The sequence below is a fragment of the Neoarius graeffei genome, chromosome 2 (genome assembly GCF_027579695.1).
Source record: "Neoarius graeffei isolate fNeoGra1 chromosome 2, fNeoGra1.pri, whole genome shotgun sequence".
NCBI classification, from domain to species: Eukaryota; Metazoa; Chordata; class Actinopteri; order Siluriformes; family Ariidae; genus Neoarius; species Neoarius graeffei.
In genome coordinates, this window is record NC_083570.1 from 16,809,408 (window position 1) to 16,827,139 (window position 17,732).

Below are 17,732 nucleotides of genomic sequence, written 5' to 3' on the forward strand. Positions count from 1 at the left end.
TTGTGAAGACTTAACACCATCCTATCAGTGTGAGGACGTCTGGCCATTTACAGTGCCTTGAAAAAGTATTCATACCCCTTGAACTTTTTCACATTTTTCCACCTTACAACCACGAACTTAAAGTTTTTTATTGAGGTTTTATGTGATAGACCAACACAGAGTAGCACGCAATTGTGAAGTGAAACGAAAATGATAAATGGTCTTCAAAATTTTAAACAAATAAAAATCTGAAAAATGTGGTGTGCATTAGTATTCAGCCCCCCTGCGTCAATACTTTGTAGAGCCACCTTTTGCTGCAATTACAGCTGCAAGTCTTTTGTAGTATGTCTCTACCAGCTTTGCACATCTAGACACTGAAATTTTTGCCCATTCTTCATTGCAAAATAGCTCAAGCTCAGGCAGATTGGATGGAGAGCGTCTGTGAACAGCAATTTTCAAGTCTTGCCACAGATGCTCAACGGGATTTAGGTCTGGACTTTGACTGGCCCATTCTAACACAGGAATATTCTTTGATCTAAACCATTCCATTGTAGCTCTGGCTGTATGTTTAGGGTCATTGTCTTGCTGGAAGGTGAATCTCCTTCCCAGTCTCAAGTCTTTTGCAGCCTCCAACAGGTTTTCTTCCAGGATTGCCCTGTATTTAGCTCCATCCATCTTCCCATCAACTCTGACCAGCTTCCCTGTCCCTGCTGAAGAAAAGCATCCCCATAGCATGATGCTGCCACCACCATGTTTCACATTGGGGATGGTGTGTGCAGGGTGATGAGCAGTGTTAGTTTTCTGCCACACATAGTGCTTTGCATTTAGGCCAAAAAGTTCAACTTTGGTCTCATCTGGCCAAAGCACCTTCTTCCACGTTTGCTGTATGCCTGTCTTTCAACAATGGCTTTCTTCTTGCCACTCTTCCAAAAAGGCCAGATTTGTGGAGTGTACGACTTATAGTTGTGTCCTGTGCACAGATTCTCCCACCTGAGCTGTGGATTTCTGCAGCTCCTCCAGAGTGATCATGGGCCTCTTGGCTGCTTCTCTGACCAGTGGTCTCCTTGCTCGCTCTGTCAGTTTAGGTGGACGGCCATGTCTTGGTAGGTTTGCAGTCGTGCCATACTTTTTCCATTTTTGAATGATGGATTGAACAGTGCTTCTTGAGATGTTCAGAGCTTGGGATATTTTTTATAACCTAACCCTGCTTTAAACTTCTCCAGAACTTTATCCCTGACCTGTCTGGTGAGTTCTTTGGTCTTCATGATGCTGTTTGTTCTTCAGTGTTCTCTAACAAACCACTGAGGCCTTCACAGAACAAGTGTATTTATGCTGAGAGTAAATTACACACAGTAGGACTCTATTAACTAATTGGATGACTTCTGAAGGCAATTGATTGCACTGGATTGTATTTAGAGGTATCAGGGTACAGGGGGCTGAATACTAATGCACACCACATTTTTCAGATTTTTATTTGCTTAAAATTTTGAAGACCATTTAGCATTTTCTTTTCACTTCACAATTACAGTATGTGCTACTCTGTGTTGGTCTATCACATAAAACCTCAATAAAAAAACTTTTAAGTTTGTGGTTGTAAGGTGGAAAAATGTGAAAAAGTTCAAGGGGTATGAATACTTTTGCAAGGCACTGTATGGTCCTCACAAAGGCCTAAATATGTCTAGACACACAACCTGCTTAAGTGCACACTCAATTATTAAACTTTGTCATTACAGATTTAATATCACACCCACACCCGGTGACTGTGAGGACTTGATACTACCCTGTCATTGTGAGGACCTCTGGCCATTTGTGGTCCTCACAAGGCTTAAATATGTGTAAAATGCACACAACTTGCATGAATGCATGCTCGATGATCAAACTTTGTTACTATTACAGATTTAAATACCACACCCCCACCTGGTGATTGTGAGGACTATACTATCCTATCATCGTGAGGGCCTCTGGCCATTTGCAGTCCTCACAAAGGCATGTGTAAACGCACACAATCTGCTTAAGTGCACACTCAATTATCAAATTTTATTGTCATTACAGATTTAATACCACACACACACAGTCATTATTCATTAAACAAACACTTTCAAACTGTGAAATTAGTCTGAATCAGTAATGCTTCAAATGCACACAAATATCAGTAACAGAAATGACTTTGGCAAAAGAGTTTGTTGGCAAAGATGTTACAGCGGAAGTATCACAGGGTATACAGACATGCTGTATTTCACATTCATCTCTTTCGCTCAGGTTTTCACTGAAGAACAGTCCCACATCTCGAAAGACGTGTCCTAAAGTAACAAGACATCTGGAGAAGAATCCCAGTTTTAAAGCTGTGTTAAGCAAATTATAATTTATATATAAAAAGAAAAAAAGAAAAATGACAACTTTCAAAGGCCCTGAGTGGACTTTAGTAAAGTGGAGTTTCAAAATACATTTGGTAAATTATAACAATTAACATTTTTTTAAGTAATCAGCTGTACAGCTGTTAATTATATTAAAAAAACACCACCACATAACCTGTTACCACTGACTAGCATATGCCAAGTGTACTCTCGTCAGCATATGGTTGATGTTATGTACGTTAAGACGTACAATCCGTCACAACTCTGTAAAGGTGGTGAAAATCAGTGTGAGCAGTCAGAGCATCTGAAGACCTCAGAGTTATATGGTTGAGTGACAGCACAACGGCTCAGCAAGAAAACATAAAAATACTTGACTCGAGAGAGTTACCGTAGGACACATGACAACATGCCATCAATATCACTAAATAGTCCATCATGAGAACCATTTTCGAGGGCGGTTCTTTCTCTATTTGATGCATAGCTTTTCATTAGATGTATTTACTGCTTTGTTGGCACTTTATAAAATACTATTATACGAAATATTTCACAATACACAAGTACATAAAAAATTTCAGGACAGGATATTCTTTACATATGGCCAAGAAACTGAATTATGGCTAAAGGACACTGTAAACACCGGTTTAAACGTTACTAGGATATAACTGATGGAACTAAATGACAGTCTCACAGATACCAACCACAAACCGTAAGTAAATCGATGAGACACCACGTACCTAATCCATACCAAGTTTTATGCAAATATTCCAAACAAAATCTTGATTTTTTTTAACCAAATTCGCAGAGAAATCCCCCAAGAAATCCCCCAAATGTCAAACCAAGTGTAAATTTTAACCAGATACCTCTGACCAAATCTAAACATTCGCCAAATATTCTCGACCCTATGCAAACTTAATCCAAGATTTAAGCACTTAATTCAATTACTATTCCAGACCAAATCCTCATCACCAAATAGTCCAGGAAAAATAAAATCCAAGTTTTAACCAGATATATACCACACCAAATCCAACCTTTAACGATACCCCAGTCCAAATCCAAACTGTAGCCAGATACCGCAGTCAAAATCCAAACAATAGCATGATATCCCAGACCAAATCCAAATTTTACCCAGATATCCAAGACCAAATTCAAATTTTAGCCAAATATCCCAGTCCAAATCCAAACTACAGCATGATATCCCACTTCAAGTTTAAACAAAAGCATGATATCCCAGTCCAAATGCAAACTGTAGCACAATATCTCGGTTTAAATCCAAAATTTAGCATGATATCCTCGTTGAAATCTAAATTTTAGCATGATATTTTGGTTCAAATCCAAACTGTAGCATGATATCCCAGACCAAATCCAAGTTTTAACCAGATATCCCAGACCAAATCCAAACTGTAGCATGATATCTTGGTTTAAATCCAAATCTTAGCCAGATATCCCAGTTCAAGTCCAAACTATAGCATGATATCCCAGACCAAATCCAAGTTTTAGCCAGATATTCCAGTTCAAATCCAAACTATAGCATGATATCCTAGACCAAATCCAAATTTTACCCAGATATCCAAGACCAAATTCAAATTTTAGCCAAATATCCCAGTCCAAATCCAAACTACAGCATGATATCCCAGACCAAATCCAAGTTTTAGCCAGATATCCCAGTTCAAATCTAAAGTATAGCATGATATCCTAGACCAAATCCAAATACATGGCCAGATATACCACACTACATTTACGCTTTAACTGGGTATAACAGACCCAAGCCTAAATTTTATACAAAATATCCTAAACCAAAATTAAAATGCACCCAGAGACCCCCCCCCACCCTGACAAAATCAACATGCTCATCAGATTTCTCTCCTTAGGTCAATTCTCATACAATTAGAAAATACAATCCACAGTATATCAAGCACATTAAACCAAACTGTATAAAGTAGCTTAATGACAGACAAATATATTTTTATTTGGATAAATAATTAAAAAAATTAAAAAAAAAAACCCACACTCACTCTTCGACTGTTTGCATATCCTCCTCTAGAAAACGGTGGTCTGCCTTGACAACACTTGGTTGTCAGTGTGCAAAAAGAAAATATATTTTTATATATAATCATAGTTTTAAAAATCAGTGAAAAAAGGAGATAAGAGTTACTGAGTAAATGTGGCGAGACTAAAAAGAGGAACGAGTGATGATGAAAGTTCAGAGCGGTTAAAAACTGGAACATTGATCACACAGCAGGAAAATAACACTGAGAGCGAGATTGAGTGTGTGTGTGTGAGCATGTCCCAGATGGTTATGGCTCCTTAAAGCTTGACGACAAACAGTCCTTGTAGTCGGCAAAGCCGTGACACACAAAAAAAAAAAAATTATATGCTAATGAAGGCAGTTGAGGTACACATCGAGAGTTGTGCGTGTGCTTACAGCCGAGCGAGGACAGGCTTCTGGGTGGGAATTTTACCCCCTGCAAGGTGAAAAGTGGGTCATGAAGAAGAAGTGCACACTTACACAGAGACATGTGAGCTATAAATTATGAATGCCAATGATGCACAAAATCCCAGACCGACCAGGACATGACATCACACTTACCCAGCGTGTCCTCCAATGAGTTTACGGCCATCTTGTTGATCTTCAGAGACACCTGATCTCCACTGGGCGAGAAAACCAAAAGAAATGTGTCAGATAACAGAAAATAAATCCTGTCCATCCAGTTGCATCATCATCCTCAAGACCACGCTTACGTTTTGACCTTCTTGACAGCTTTCAGGCGGATCAGTGCGGCCAGGGCGTTTTTCTGCAAATCGGACGATAATGCTTCGTAGCATCTCAGGCTTCCTGAAATGGTGAGAGGAGAAAACACACTTCACACGCTCTATACAAAAATTAACACAGTCTCGGTGCTAGGAATTCCGTTCGTTTTATCGAAGGGTATGCAAACTTTTGCACTTAAAAGGGCACTTGCATTCATGAGGTCACCTGCTAGGATGAGCTGGAGAGCAAAGTTCCTCACAGCAGGAACAAAGTTCTTCTCGAGCAGATCCTCCTGTGTGTCTTCGCACAGATACCGACACACCACCTACACACACACACACACACACACACACACTATTGCTGCAAGGCTGCCCTAAAATTTTTGTTTACCGCCATTGAGCGTTACCATTACCACACCAATGTTGATTATTTTCCTATAACAGCACTCAGTGCAATAGTGAGTTTTGATAGCTATTAGGTAGCTATAGCTAGATACAATCGTTCTGTCCAAGTTAAAAAATACCCTAAAGGTGAGGTCACATGATCGATCTTGCAATTTGTCAATGAAATAATTCTGACTGGATCACTTTCGCATCATCACTTGTTTAAAGCCACCCCTGGTGAAAATCTTTCAAGGATCCATAAAGTGAGGGTCTTTGGGGATCCTGTTGAGGATCTCAACAATGATCCCCAAAAAGATCTTCAAGGATTTTTACATTTCTTTTCAAGCTGTTCAAGGATCTACAAAGTTCTTGTCAAGGTCTTTAAGGATCTTCAAAAGTTCTTTTCAAGGATCTTCAAAGTTCTTGCCAAGATCTTCAAGGGCCTTTGAAGTTCTTGACAATGCAAAATATTTATCTGAAATCACACTTTTTTTTTTTTAATAAAGTCTTCACCTGGTACCCTTGCAGGAACGGCTCAAACAGCGAACACAGGAAGGACAGAGTCTTCTGTCCGCTCGATGACATCACAATGTCCTGCTGCAACTCCTGAACTGCGCCGCACTTCACCAGCAAGCAACATGCCTCCTCAAAGTCCTAAACACACACTGACCTGAGCATAATCCATGGTAAATAAGCATAATTTTACAAAAAATAAAAAAAATTATTGTGCGTGTGTGTGGTCTGACCAGCACTGATGCTCCAGGACAGAGGATGAACTCATTGGCGAAAACGTTCCGCAAGAAGTTAAAGCACTTGTAGATCTCGTCTGGTTGTCAAATAATAATTTAAAAAAATAAAGAAAAAAAAATCAAAAAATTATTATCTAAAACCTATTTAGTAGTTTCTATAATCAAAACAAGAACACTGCTGTCAGACCCTCACCCCTCCTGTTGGAGTTTGCGGTGTGCATGGCCACTGCCAGGAGAGCTGGTCTCACAAACACGTGCAGCGTCTGATTCCTGTAGGATGCGCAAGACAGCACACTGACCGCCCGGTTAAACTCCGCCCCTTCAGCACTCAGCCCCACCCCTGATGCCTCAGGAACGACCAGTCGTACACGCCCCCCAGACACGCACGCCAAGTTGGAGTGTATGGCCAGACTAGAGGTGATCACCTTCCTGCACGGCTGACCATCTGGCAGAGATCAGGATCAGAATAAAAACACGGATTTCGACTGCGTTTAAATTACATACCACCTGTGTCTGTATAAATAATCTCCACGTCCCATACCCGGCCAGTCCAGGAAGGCCCCGAAGCATAGTGCTAGGCGCCGGAGCCAGTCTGCCTGCTGGGTGAGAGCCGACAGCTCCATGCCATCGGGGTTCTGCAGGAGCAGCGTGGAGATCAGCGCCCACGGCTTCAGCACCATGTTCTCCTCCTGCAGCCGCACCAAGTGAAATGCTACATCGTTCACAAACGCCTGAGTGTCCGCCGCAGGCCTCTGGGGGATGTGTCTGAGAAAGACCGCGTACTGAAAACACTTTTATAGGCTCTGAACGTTTGAATCTATACAGAATACCCCATCACACTGAAGTAGTTTCCGTTGGAAACGAACAATGTAAAAGGTTACGACTGCAGAAGTATTAACTGCCACCGTTAAATATATTCCAGTGCAATCTCTCCACGTGATGCTACCACCACCATGCTTCACTTTGGGAATGGTGGTTCCATAGACAAAATTTTGCATATTTCATTGATCTCAACAATATTATTATGAGCTACAGTTGTGGTCAGAAGTTTACATACAGTGACATGAATGTCATCCGGGATATGAATATTTGGGCTTTCAGTAATTTCTTTGAACTGTTCTTTTTCTGTGGCAGAATGTACACCATACAGCTTTAATATAGAAAAATAAAAAACGCAACACTAGAATCTGGTGCACAAGTTAATTTTCTTTGGGTTTTCTGAAATCAGCACAGGGTCAAAAATTTCATACAGTACAGCACACCTAATATTTGGGTAAAATGTCTCTTCGCAAGAAACATTTTTGTTTACCATGAACAAGCTTCTGGCAGAGGCGGCACAGTGGTGTAGTGGTTAGCGCTGTCACCTCATAGCAAGAAGGTCCGGGTTTGAGCCCCGTGGCCAGCGAGGGCCTTTCTGTGCGGAGTTTGCATGTTCTCCCCGTGTCCACGTGGGTTTCCTCCGGGTGCTCCGGTTTCCCCCACAGTCCAAAGACATGCAGGTTAGGTTAACTGGTGACTCCAAATTGACCGTAGGTGTGAATGTGAGTGTGAATGGTTGTCTGTGTCTATGTGTCAGCCCTGTGATGACCTGGCGACTTGTCCAGGGTGTACCCCGCCTTTCGCCCGTAGTCAGCTGGGATAGGCTCCAGCTTGCCTGCGACCCTGTAGAACAGGATAAAGCGGCTACAGATAATGAGATGAGAAGCTTCTGGCAGAATTCTGGTTGGATAGTTCACGACTCTTCATGGTAGAGTTCAATTAAATGTGGTTTTTTTTTTGGCATGGACTCAACTGAAAGCACGGGCCATACGTTTTCAACAGGGTTGAAGTCAGGACTTGTTTTAAGCTCAATATTAGCCTACTTTATCCTCCACAACCAGCTCTGATGCGTGTTTGGGTTCATTGTCCTGTTGTAACTCCCAAGTCGTGTTCAAGTTTCTGATGGTTGATGCTGAAGAATTCTAAGGTCATCCTCCTCCTTCATTATTACATCCACTTTGTGCAATGAACCAGTTCTGCTGGCAGCAAAACAGTCCCAGAGCATGATGATCCTGCCACCACCACCAGCTGGTACAGTGTCCCTCTGTACATGGTGGTCATTGTGGCCAAACAACTCAATCTTTGTCTCATCTGACCACACAGCTTTCCTCCAGAAGGCTTTTTTTTTGCCTGTGCAGTCAGCTTCAAACTTTAGTTAAGGTTGAAAGTGTCAATTTTGGAGAAGGGGGTTATTTCTTGGATAGCAGCCTCTTAGTCCACGGTGATGTAAAACTCACTGAACTGTAGACAGTGATCCATCAGCTTCCAGTTCATGGCAGGCCTGTGCCATGGTGGTTCCCAGGTTGCTCCTGACCATCCAAACCAATTTCCTTTCAGCTGAGGGTGACAGTTTGGGGGGGTTTTCTTGAAGCAAAGTGGCTTGACAAAGTGACTACACCTCACAATAACTTGCATACAATTGTTTGAACTGATCTTGGAATTTGTAGTTGTTTAGAAATGGCTCCAAGAGACATTCCGGAGTTGCGTACATCTGTGATCTGCACTGAGCTCCTTGGATTTTCCCATTGTATTGTGTGTTGGTCAATCCAATGAGTGCTGTAAACAAACCCTTTTTATGAAGCCACAGAGAAGCTACCAGCTGTAAATCAATCATGATTACTAAACAGGAAGTTAAGAGACCTCGGCCTTGGCAAGATAAGAGACATTTTGGAAGTTTCAGCACCTCTGGATTAATCTAAGTGAGCGTATGTAAATTTTTGACCCCGTGTTGATTTCAGAAAGCCCAAAGAAAATTAAAATTTGTGCACCAAATTCTAGTGGGTTTTTTTTTATTAAAAGATGTATGCTGTACATTCTGCCACAGAAAAAGAACCATTCAAAGAAATTACCGGAAGCCCAAATAATGCCATGACATTCATATCCAAGATGACATTCGTGTCACTGTATGTAAACTTCTGACCACAACCGTATGTTGTATAGACTGATGAGATTAACCCTCAATTGAGTGGATGAATACTTATACAAGTCACTACTTGATTGCTTCAAGGATATATGTGCATTACCTGGGCACCAGGTTGTACTGCGAGCGGCCGATGTGGCCCTGTGCCAGGCTACGCACAGACACCGGAGTGCCAAAGTACACATGCATCGTCCCAAAATCCTCACTGAGGATCTGCCTGGCCTTCAACAGACCCTGAGAGAGAAAGAGAAAGAGAATATACAGTATATACAATGCTACCACCACCATGCTTCACTGTTGGGAATGTTGTTCTCAGAGAATATACTTATTTATAAAAGTTAGAGATTGACTCACAGACGTGGACTCTTTGGGTTTGGGCACTCCCAGCAGCTCACGTGCATACAGAGACTCTTCTAGAATTCTATCATAGCTTATACTCACTGGAACCAAGTTCACATCAAAGACTTCGCCTTTAAAAAATGGCTCCATGACTATATTCAGCAGACCTGAGAGAGAGAGAGAGAGAGAGAGAGAGAGAGAGAGAGAGAGAGAGACAGACGGAAAATATTAAACAATCAGATATTTTTCTCTCCCCCCGTCCCCCCTCATCTGATTAATGACTGGATCAAAGTTTGGTTCATCGCACCAAACTTTCTCATCCATAAACAACGCAGAGGCATTAAATCACTTCTGATTCAATTGTGCAGCTGTTCTGCGAGATTTCATTTAAGAGTCGGCACAGACACGGCAGAACAGAAAAGCCTTTTCCTGTCCCATCTCATTTATTTTCAAGAGGACAGAAAAAAAAAATTAAATGGATCGCAAAGAGGGAAAAGTCTTGACACTGCAATATATTATGCAGGAGTCAGCGAGGGCCCCATGTCAAAATCCCAGATGAGTTTTATGTTTTATGCAGATTGTATTAACTGAACAAATTATGTTTAAAGTCTGCCAGGGAAATGATTCTCTCCAGAACTTTATTGCACTGTAATATCTTCTGATCTGTTCCCATTTAACGCCCAGAACTCCTCCAGATGTTATGCATACTTCTGCTTCTGATCTACTGTTAGGCTTTGTTTTGCCATTTTACATGCAAGCCGATGGCAAATGGCCACGAGGTTTTCAGAAGTTGGCCCCTGGCGCCAAGCTTTTCAAACAACGTTACCCCAATCCCAAAATAGAGAATTCCCAGCCGCACGTCTGACGATCGCGTTACCTGTCTTTGGCGTGAGCGATTTTGCTGTTCGGCTCCTGGTACCTTCAAGGAAGAACTCGATTGGTGCGTAACCGTTCTGTAGAATTCAGCAGACACAGATGGGATTAGATAACATACAGATGGATGGATGAGTAAAACAAAGGAGATGAAAATGGTAAAATGAACTGATGGATGGAGCTGTAATTGGATGGATAAAATGATGGACAGACAGTCTGCTGGATAAATGGCTAGATATCTGCTTATATCCGGGGCCTGACTTTGGGCGAGTGTACACTATACAGATGCATGGATGGAAGGAGTTGGGGTTTTATGGATATGTAGATAGATTGGCAGATGGAGGAATGAATGAAAGGAAAGACAGACAAATTGCTAAATGGATGGACAGATGGATGGAGTTATGGTTGGGTGAATAGCCTGATGAATGAAAGGATGGACAGATGGATGGAGTGATATGGTGATATCTAGGTCCTGACTTTTAGTTAAGTGTACACTGTGTACATGCTTTGCATGCATGCATGCATGCATGGATGGACGAATGGCTGGAAAAAAGGAATGGACGGAGTTGTGGTTGAACGGACGGAAGGACGGATGAATGGAGGAAGGGAAGAAAGGATAGACAAACAAATTGCTGAATGGATGGACAAATGGGTGGAGTTCTGGTTGGATGAACAGCTTGATGGATGGATGGATGGATGGATGGATGGATGGATGGATGGATGGATGGATGGATGGATGGAGTGATGTATTCTGATACCTAGGGCCTGATTTCTGGTTAAGTGTACACTGTATATATGCTTTGCATGCAAGGATGGATAGTGTTATGGTTGTGGATGGGCAGACAGAAAGATAGATTGGATGGATGAACACATGGCCTGCTGAATGGATGGATGAATGAATGAATGAATGAATGAATGAATGAATGACAAACTGCTGAATGGATGGATGGAGTTTTGGTTGGATGAACAGCTTGATGGATGGATGGATGGATGGATGGATGGATGGATGGATGGATGGATGGATGGATGGAGTGATGTATTCTGATAACTAGGGCCTGACTTTTGGTTAAGTGTACACTGTATATGTGCTCTGCATGCAGGGATGGATGGATGGAAAAATGGATGGTGTTGTGGTTGAATGAACAGGTGGATAGATGGATGGAAGAAAGGATAGAAAAGTGCTGAATAGACGGACAAATGGATGGGGTTTTGTTTGGATGAACAGCTTGATGGATGGACGGACGGATGGGCTGTTGATGTATTCTGATACCTTAGGCCTGATTTCTGGTTAAGTGTACACTGTATATATGCTTTGCATGCATCGATGGATGGATGGATGAATAGATGGATGGACAGAAAGTGCTGAATGGATAGATGATGGATGCATAAATGAATGGCTGGAAGAATGGATGGTGTGGTGTGGTTGAATGGACAGACAGATGGATGGATACACCGCCTGCTGAATGGATGGATGAATGAATGAAAGGATAGACAGACAAACTGCTGAATAGATGGATAGCTGCATGGAGTTTTGGTTGGATGAACAGCTTGATGGATGAATGAAAGGAAGGACAGATGAACTGTTAGCTGGATGGATGGAGTGATATGCTGATAACTAGGGCCTGGCTTTTGTTCAAGTGTGCATTGTATATATGGTTTACATGCATGGATGGACGGACGGACGGTGAAAAGGACGGATGGCTGTAGAAATTAATGTAAGGAATGGATGGATAAAAAGAACTGATGGATGAAAGGGACAAATTGAAAAAAACAGACTACTGGATGGATGGGCAGATAGGAGCAGGGATGGACAGACAAACAGACATTTCTTACTCTTAGCATGATCTTCACATATTCTGAGAAAACAGCCCAGTAGAGTTTATCTCCTCCAAACGAACGACGAATAAAAAATGCTCCTGACATGCGCAACATCTCTCCAATAAACTTCATGTTAATAAAATCTGGAACAGAAGAGGAATTAAATTAATTTATCAGGATCATAAAAATCCACATTAATAGTGTGAACTGCAGAAATAAGCCTGTTCATCTAAACAAAGAGAATTTTCTAGGTCGCAGATACACACCCATTCCTGCAGCGATGACGGGTAGAGCCAGATCGTAGGTGAACAGGAGGTAGGACATCATCAGGAAGTCGATGTAGCTGCGGTGACTGGGCAGAAGCACCACCGGATGCTCCTGAATGGCCTGCTGAAGCTGGAAACAATAATCCATACGTCAACTAACTCGTCCGTATACCGAGAAATCACTGGAATTGCAGAGAACACATTCAAGCTGGACCACAGTGGCTAAAGTGATCATCGGGGTTAATAAAGAGAAAACTGGAAATGTTCTGTTACGTTTCCAAAATAAATCTGAGTGCTGTTCTGAGTATACGGTCATCCATCAAGCTAAATAATCATGTGATGATGCCTTAATATTTACGATTATGGTTTGTGGCACTTTTTCATGCTCTGATAATTGTGTAATCAACCTAAAGATGTTTTATCTACTTGTAGTTCTAAATAAAGTCATGGAAGGATGGATGGATAGAAGATTACACAGACGGATGTATAGGTAAATGGATGAAAGCTTGGATAGATAGATGTGTGGGTGAATGGACAGATAGAAGGATGTATAGTTGGATGGATGGGTGAATACACTGATGGACACAGATGGACTGCTGGATGGATGGATGGATGAAAAGATGGTTGGAAGAATCAGTATATGGAAGATGTATGGATAAACAGATTGAACTCGTGGGTGGTTGAACAAATGGATGGATGGGCAAATGAATGAAAGGAATAGAAGGGATGGAAATGATGGAAGGAACAAAAAGGGATAGATGGATGGGCAGAAGAATATAGACACTTGATGTATCTAGAGATTGATGAAATGTGTGGACGGATACGCAGATGGATGGCTGGATGAGGGGATACACGGACGGATGGATGGGGGGATACACAGACGGATGGATGGGGGGGATACACGGACGGATGGATGGGGGGGATACACGGACGGATGGATGGGGGGGATACACGGACGGATGGATGGGGGGATACACGGACGGATGGATGGGGGGATACACGGACGGATGGATGGGGGGATACACGGACGGATGGATGGGGGGATACACGGACGGATGGATGGGGGGATACACGGACGGATGGATGGGGGGATACACGGACGGATGGATGGGGGGATACACGGACGGATGGATGGGGGGGATACACGGACGGATGGATGGGGGGATACACGGACGGATGGATGGCGGGATACACGGACGGATGGATGGCGGGATACACGGACGGATGGATGGCGGGATACACGGACGGATGGATGGCGGGATACACGGACAGATGGATGGGGGGATACACGGACAGATGGATGGGGGGATACACGGACGGATGGATGGGGGGATACACGGACGGATGGATGGCGGGATACACGGACGGATGGATGGCGGGATACACGGACGGATGGATGGCGGGATACACGGACGGATGGATGGCGGGATACACGGACGGATGGATGGCGGGATACACGGACGGATGGATGGGGGGATACACGGACGGATGGATGGGGGGATACACGGACGGATGGATGGGGGGATACACGGACGGATGGATGGGGGATACACGGACGGATGGATGGGGGGATACACGGACGGATGGATGGGGGGGATACACGGACGGATGGATGGGGGGATACACGGACGGATGGATGGCGGGATACACGGACGGATGGATGGCGGGATACACGGACGGATGGATGGGGGGATACACGGACGGATGGATGGGGGATACACGGACGGATGGATGGGGGGATACACGGACGGATGGATGGGGGGGATACACGGACGGATGGATGGGGGGATACACGGACGGATGGATGGGGGGGATACACGGACGGATGGATGGGGGGATACACGGACGGATGGATGGGGGGATACACGGACGGATGGATGGGGGGATACACGGACGGATGGATAGGGGATACACGGACGGATGGATAGGGGATACACGGACGGATGGATGGCTGGATGGGGGGATACACGGATGGATGGCTGGATGACGGAATACACGGATGGATGGCGGAATACACGGATGGATGGATGGATGGATGGATGGATGGATGGATGGATGGAGGAATACATGGATGATGGATGGATGGATGGATGGATGGATGGATGAGGGAATACACAGATGGATGGATGATATACTGATGGATGGATAAGGGAATACATGGATGGGTGAATACATGGATGGGTGGATGGATGGATATACTGATGGATGAGGGAATACATGGATGGATGGATGGATGGATGGATGGATGGATGGATGGATGGAACAGATGGATGGTGAATACATGGATGGATGGATGAATACAGATGGACTGCTGAATGGATGGATGAAAGGATTTACAGAAGAATAGACAGATGCATGTTGGATGGATGGATAGATGTATGGATGGATGGATGGTTGAAAGGATGGATGGAAGAACACAGAAGCATTGGTATATGGAAGATGTATGGACAAATAGACCAATGAATTCATGGGTGGCTGAACAAATGAATGGATGGACAAATGAATGAAAGGAAGAGGAGGGATAGAAATGATGAAAGGAAAAAAGCGTGACCAGAGAGAGAGAGAGAGAGAGAGAGAGAGAGAGAGAGAGTATATAAGAAGACAGAGACAGACTGATATATACATATATAAAAATGTTTTGTATATCTTGCTGGAGTTTTTTCTCCACGCGTTCACGATGCCTGACGAGTCGGACTCACTCTCTGGATGCCCTCCTCGTTGACCTGCACGCTGCGGTAAAGTGCTTTGAAGGCTTTGCAGAGCATGAAGGCGAAGAACCGGACGGTGCTGAGCTGCAATCGGTGAGCCATTTCCTCCAGCACCTGACACGCCTCCTCTTGCACCACCTCTCGAGACTCGTCGCTCTCCATCGACACCTACAGAGAACGAGAAAGACACGCAAACCAAAAGTCTTTCTTCGCCCAGGAATGTGATCTGTACATTACGGCTTTACACACGTACCTGGTTGATGACGTATTGCAGGGAGTCGGACTGGAGGACGAGGTTTTTGAGCATGCTGGCTTTACAGGGCACCAGGTTTCGATACACAGCAGGCGTGTAGCACTTGAGAGCGTATCTCAGATCACTGGAGTTCCTTCTCTCCTCAAGGATGTCCTCAAAGTCATCCCTTTTCTTTGGGAGCGGATCTCTGAGCTGCGCACGATCATGATTATGATACACATTATTATACATACAGTGGTGTGCAAAAGTTTGGACACCCCTGGTCAAAATTGCTGTTACTATGAACAGTTAATGAAATGATCTCCAAAAGACATAAAAGTTAAAGATGACTCATTCCCTTTATATTTTAAGCAAAAACAATTTATTTTCATCTTTTACATTTTCTAAACGACAAAAAAAAAAAAAAAGACCTGAAGTAAAAGTTTGGGCACCCTGCATGGTTAGTACCTAGTAACATCCCCTTTGGCAAGTATCACAGCTTGGAAACACTTTTTGTAGCCAGCTAATAATCTTTCAGTTCTTACCTGGGGGATTTTCACACATTCGTCCTTGCAAAAGGCTTCCAGTTCTACAAGTTTCCTGGGCTGTCTTGCATGCACTGCTCTTTTGAGATCTATCCACAGATTTTCAATGATGTTTAGGTCAGGTGACTGTGAGGACCAGGGCAAAACCTTCAGCTTGGGCCTCTTGAGGTATTCCATTGTAGATTTTGAGGTGTGTTTCGGATCATCGTCTTATTGTAGGACCCAACTTTTTTTTTTTACAGATGGTGTGATGTTTGCTTCCAGAATTTGCTGGTATTTATTCGAATCCATGCTTCCCTCGACCAATGAAATGTGCCCTGTGCCACTGGCTGCAACACAACCCCAAAGCATGATCGATCCACACCCATGCTTCAGAGTTGGAGAGGTGTTCATTGTGGCCAAAAAGTTCTATTTTGATTTCATCAGTCCACAGGACTTGTTTCCAAAATGCATCAGGCTTATTTAGATGTTCATTTGCAAACTTCAGACGCTGAATTTTGTGGCTAGGACGCAGGAACAATTTTCTTCTGATGACTCTTCCATGAAGGTCATATTTGTTCAGGTGTCGCTGCATAGCAGAACAGTGCACCACCACTCCAGGGTCTGCTAAATCTTTCTGAAGGTCTTTTGCAGTCAAACAGGGGTTTTTATTTGCCTTTCGAGCAATCCAACGAGCAGTTCTTTCAGAAAGTTTTCTTCATCTTCCAGACCTCACCTGTTTCTGTTAAATGCCATTTCTTAATAACATTACGATCTGAGGAAACAGCTACCGGAAAACACTTTGCTACGTTCTTGTAGCCTTCTCCTGCTTTGTGAGCGTCAATTATTTTATTATTCAGAATGCGAGGGAGTTGCTTAGAGGAGCCCATGGCTGTTGATTTTAGGGACAAGTTTGAGGAGTCAGAGAATTTATTCAGCTTTGAAATCTGCATCATCTGACCTTTCCTAACGAAGAATTTGAACAAGCCACAGCTCAATAAGCTAATTAAGGTCTGGAAGCTTGGTAAAAGTTACCTGAGAACTCAAATGTATTGGGGTGGCCAAACTTTCACATGGTCTTCCTTTTCTTTTTTCACTCTCCAATTGTACGAAACAAAAATAATACACAAATCTTGCTGAAATGTGTCATCTTTGCCTTTATGCCTTTTGGTGATCAGTTCATCTTCTGCTCACTTAACTATTCACAGTAACAGACATTTTCAGTAAGGGTGCACAAACTTTTGCATGCCACTGTAGATACAGTCGATATGGATCAGGATTATTCATATAAATAATACTGCAAGTGTTGGAAACCAGAGTAGATTCACAAACTTGATGAAATAAAATGCGTGCCTTTAATAAAAGTGATTAAGATTAAATATGCAGCATTACAGAAGTCAAAGATTATAAAGAATGCAATCTATAAATAAACAAGCCAAGCATGCACTTCATTGCAACCATTTCTTAAGTTCAATGAGCTTCCCTTACCGAATAAAGCACTTTAGACGCCATTTTGATTCAAACCTATCAAACCATAAGTTGCTCCAAATCACTAAAACATTCCACTATCTCTCTTTCATCAAGTTGCTAATTCAAACATCTCCCTTGCTAGCTGCTCAACTCACCACACATGGGTGGTGTCAAAAAATAGCCGGCCCAATCCCAAATACCGCCCTATAAATAAATATAGTGCCCTAGATAGCCTTTAAGCGCTGTTATTTCACTCGTAAACCGAGTGCGCTTGTATAGGAAGTAATACGTGTTTGGAATTTGGCCGCTGGAGGCAAAATACTTCCTGG

General features: G+C 43.1%; 1 protein-coding gene across 1 annotated transcript; it reads right to left on the reverse strand.

Moving 5' to 3' along the window:
- Positions 1-1,997: 1,997 nt before the first annotated feature.
- gnpat (glyceronephosphate O-acyltransferase) lies at positions 1,998-17,565 on the reverse strand. Its single transcript, XM_060913917.1, has 16 exons — positions 17,422-17,565; positions 15,431-15,622; positions 15,169-15,345; positions 12,470-12,599; positions 12,219-12,346; positions 10,390-10,465; positions 9,528-9,679; positions 9,277-9,407; positions 6,756-6,979; positions 6,408-6,659; positions 6,212-6,291; positions 5,979-6,119; positions 5,308-5,407; positions 5,073-5,166; positions 4,921-4,982; positions 1,998-4,795 (listed from the first exon to the last, which is right to left on the reverse strand). The coding sequence occupies exons 1-16, from the start codon at positions 17,443-17,445 to the stop codon at positions 4,752-4,754; spliced, it is 2,007 nt and encodes a 668-aa protein (XP_060769900.1). The 5' UTR covers positions 17,446-17,565; the 3' UTR covers positions 1,998-4,751.
- Between the last annotated feature and the right edge of the window lie 167 nt (positions 17,566-17,732).

Excerpts from the sequence above, each read along its gene's own strand:
- gnpat (XM_060913917.1), bottom strand. The coding sequence starts at position 17,445 with ATGGCGTCTAAAGTGCTTTATTCG. Across the intron at positions 6,120-6,211 it reads GTCCTGGAGCATCAGTGCTG|GACTTTGAGGAGGCATGTTG; the intron begins GTCAGACCACAC and ends GTGTGTGTTTAG. Across the intron at positions 4,796-4,920 it reads CTCATTGGAGGACACGCTGG|GGGGTAAAATTCCCACCCAG; the intron begins GTAAGTGTGATG and ends TTCACCTTGCAG.